The sequence below is a fragment of the Emys orbicularis genome, chromosome 20 (assembly GCF_028017835.1).
Source record: "Emys orbicularis isolate rEmyOrb1 chromosome 20, rEmyOrb1.hap1, whole genome shotgun sequence".
In the NCBI taxonomy this organism is placed as follows: domain Eukaryota; kingdom Metazoa; phylum Chordata; order Testudines; family Emydidae; genus Emys; species Emys orbicularis.
Window position 1 is genome coordinate 21,751,874 of NC_088702.1, and position 4,161 is coordinate 21,756,034.

General features: G+C 47.0%; 1 protein-coding gene across 1 annotated transcript; it reads left to right on the top strand.

The window, feature by feature from the left end:
- Window positions 1-1,216: 1,216 nt before the first annotated feature.
- On the top strand, window positions 1,217-2,488 carry LOC135892744 (interferon-inducible GTPase 5-like). The gene has a single exon (XM_065420541.1). It carries the CDS (start codon window positions 1,217-1,219, stop codon window positions 2,486-2,488), a length of 1,272 nt encoding a protein of 423 aa, XP_065276613.1.
- Window positions 2,489-4,161: the final 1,673 nt, after the last annotated feature.

Consider the following 4,161-nt stretch of genomic DNA (forward strand, 5'->3'; position numbering starts at 1 on the left):
CTGCACTGCCCCATCCCCCGAGACCACACCCCAGTGCCACCTCTTCTCCATGAACCCTGTACACACACCATTTCTTTCCCCTGGTCTTTTATTGAACCCAGAATACCACCCCTGAAAGGAGAGTCTCATTTCTATTTGCATTATTTCCCAGCAGGAGTGAGAATAAAAGGTGTTGTCAGCTGGGACTACTGGTGTTATTAATCCGACCAGAGTGCTCTCTCCCATTGGCTTAGAGCATCTGCATCAGTGCAACTGCACCTCTGTAAGCGCTGTAGTGTAGCCATAGCTCTAAAGTGCTGATTGCCAGAAGCTGGGAATGGGCGACAGGGGAGGGATCACTTGATGATTACCTATTCTGTTCATTCCCTCTAGGGCACCTGGCATTGGCCACTGTGGAAGACGGGATACTGGGCTAGATGGCCCTTTGGTCTCACCCAGTCTGCCCGTTCTTATATTAATTGAGAATTCATTCCAGGCGTGCAAATTCATCCCCGCATGAGAGCTCTCCTCGACGCAGGATTCAGCTGAAGGTAAAAGAGAGGAGACAAAAGACTCTCCCATGCTATTCCCCAAGTCCAGACCCACAGAACCAAGGAAGTTAAGTTGTGTCTCGAAATCACAGGGTCAGACCAGGTTCAGTTTCTTGGACAGAGGAGAGATTTCCTGTTATTTCAGAAACTTAAAAGTGCTGCATTCCCCCCCCCCCCCCAGTATTGTCCCTGCAGACGAGCTCTCCCTGACAACCTGCTGGTGCACTCAGGTCAGGTCTGACTCCGCGGGGATTGTCTCTCACCCTGTTCTGTGCAGCACAGTGCCCCACAGCCCCATGCTGGGACATCAGGATCAGCACTGACTCCGCGGGGAGATGACACCCGACTGTGCCCCTCGCCCTGCTCCCTGCTGCACAGTGCCGGGCTGGGCACTGGGGTCAGCACTGAGGGGCACACAGCCTCTCCTGCCACCCAGAACACAGACCCTGCAGCAGAGCCCCCCCTAGTGTCACACTGGGGGGCTGCGAATCAGTGTGTGTGGAAATGAACCCTTCCCTGCTGGCCACTCTGAGAAGTCATCCGTAGATTATTTGACTTCTTGCAATTTGTAACCAAAGATCCTTTTCTTACAACTCGGTGGGTTTACGTGCACACTAATAAGTGATATCTCTATATGTTTACTGTGTGCAGGTTAATAAATTGTCTCTGGGCACAAAGTACTGATCATGGCTGGAATTGGTGTTTCTTTCCCCAGGAAAATGGCAGGTTCAAGAACTTTCTGGGCTGATTTAATTTCAGAATGGGGCAATAACCTTAGCGATCTGTCCCCAGAGGAATCTAAAAAAGTCCAGACTGCTGTCTGTGCAGGAAACCTCACTGAAGCCATCACAGTGGTGAAGAAATCTGATGAGTTGTTAAAAAAAACAAAGCTCAACGTTGCCATCACCGGAGAGTGCGGCTCTGGCAAGTCATCTTTCATCAACGCCATCAGAAGCCGAGCTGACGATGATGAAGATGCAGCTGAGACCGACGTGACGGAATCAGCAAAGAAGTCAACTCCTTATCCACATCCCAAGCACCCAAATGTCACGATGTGGGACCTGCCTGGGATTGGGACGCCAAATTATTCAGCAAACACAGATGTGGAGAAGATGGACCTTGCTTTTTATGATTTCTTCATCATTATCACATCACAACGGTTTCGAGAGTCAGATGCCAACCTGGCCCAGAAGATACAGAGGATGAGGAAGAAGTTTTACTTTGTCCGCTCCAGGGTGGACGAGGACTTGCGTAATGAAAAAAGAAGAAGAACGGAGGTCAACGAGGAGGAAGTCCTGCAGAGAATCAGAAACGATTGCATCAGGAACCTGCAAGATGCAGGCTTCCATTCCCCACAGGTTTTCCTGGTGTCGAGTTGGGACTTTGAGAAGTACGATGCTCCTGAACTTCAGGAGACCTTTTCAAATGAACTCAACACTCACAGGAGACATGTCATCTTTCGTGATCTGCTCAGCCAGGCTGAAAAACACTTAAACTGGAAGAAAGAGGCTGTGGAGCAGCAGATCTGGAAGCAAGCCATTAAGTCAGGTGCTATCGCTACTATTCCGCTCCCGTTTCTATCTGTTTGGTGGGATGTTGGCATCTTGGTGGATAACATGACCAAGTTCTGTGAGAGCTTTGGCCTGGACGACGATTCCATCAAAGCACTTGAAAAATCCATGGGTGAGTCTGGTGAGCTGAAAACTGAGATACAATTCCCGCTGGCCAAAGAGAGATCAAGAGATGAGGCATTAAAGCTTCTGGAAGAGGCTACAGGGCTGGTTATGATGATAGCTAAGTATTTCATCAGCATGATCCCAGGGATTGGTACTGTGATAGCAGGAGTGACGTCTTACAGAGTCACGGGCAGATTGCTACGTACATTTGTGGCTCGAGTTGCAGAAGATGCTCAAAGAGTCCTAGAAATGGCTTTGGAGAGAGCAGCGATAACAGATTAACAACAGCCACAAAAGAGCAAGGTACCTGATATCTCATGGCAGCTGGAGATCAGAGCCACCCTGTGGGGAGATTTCAGAGTAGCAGCCGTGTTAGTCTGTATCCGCAAAAAGAACAGGAGTACTTGTGGCACCTTAGAGACTAACAAATTTATTAGAGCATAAGCTTTCGTGGGCTACAGCCCACTTCTTTGGATTCTCCTGTGGGGAGAGACATTTCCCTTTGTTCTCAGCTACAGTGCAAAAAAGACACTCTCAAAAAAGATCTCCAGAGTTTGGTGTACTTTAAAAACAAATATTCTTTTCTAATGTAGGGAAACGGGTAAAATTGAGGTAAAGGTCTCTGATCCCACAATTTCTGTTGAACACCCCGAAGGGAAATTTGAGGGAGACTCTAAGAACAAATACTGTGTAACGAAACTTTGCTCTGTTATTTACTAATAATACCTGACACAAGTTTTAAGACATACTTCAGTTTTCATTATTTAAGCTGCTGGGGCCACACCCTCATATGGCGTAAAGTTAGTGTAACTTTCATAGATTCATAGATTCCAAGGTCAAAAGGGACCATTGTGATGATAAAGTCTGATCTCCTGCATAACAGAGGCCTGAGAACTCCCCCATGACAATTCCTAGAGCAGATCTCTTAGAGAAACATCCTGTCTTGAGTTAAAAATTTCCAGGGCTGGAGAATCCACCACAGCCCCTGGTTGTTCCAATGGTTAATCACCCACATCGTTAAAATATTTTAATGATTTCCAACTGGATTGAAGTCAAGATCTGGCCTTTTACTTTTTGCAGGTCACCGAGTCACTTTCTTTCTTAGGCTCTCATGCGCTAGCACAAGGCTGTGATGTTTGGATGTCACCAAAGCAGGGACATCTTGAAATCCAAATCAAAGTCTTTGCCCTGAATAACGTGCTTCACACAATCTCATGAACCCATTCTATAGGGATTAGGGTTTGAAATTTTTGTAACAAGAACCACACCTAAATTTCAGGCCTGAAGTGGCTGAAAATCCATCGATATTTAAGACCAGAAGGGACCATTAGGATCACCTAGTCTAACAACCTGCATAACAAAGTGTCCCTTTGGGGAACGTTTAACCTTTCCTGTGAACCCAGAGAACAGTGCAGAGCTCGCACTAAATTTGGCCCTGACTTGCAGTGAAGTCAAAGGGATTTCCAGAGTGTAAGTGAGCACATACAGAATCTGGACCTAAACAACTAGGCAGCCAATATAATAGTCCAGGAAAGCGATCAGAACAGAGCGACCCCCGGATATCTCTCCTGTAATTTGAGTTGTAATTAGTTGCTTGTTTTTTCTCTCACTAAGTTTCAGTTTGCCTGGGTGTCCAGGAATCACTATCATGGCTCAGACTAACCTGGGGTGTGTGGATTGTAATCAGATTGTATTGGGCTCAGATGGTGGTTGGCCCATGTCCCGCTACACACCACCATGACACTACTGATGTGCACCATATTTCATAGCCCGTAACCAGTGTCTGTCCTGCGGCAGGTCTGCGCTGGGAAGTTACATAGCGTTAGAACACGTGGTAACCAAATGCTCAGGCCTTGATTCCCATTGACATTAAGGGCATTTTACACTGAGATCTCAGTGGGAAGAGGCCAGAGCCTTAGGGTAAATGAGTATCAGGCCTGGAAGCATTTAGCAGT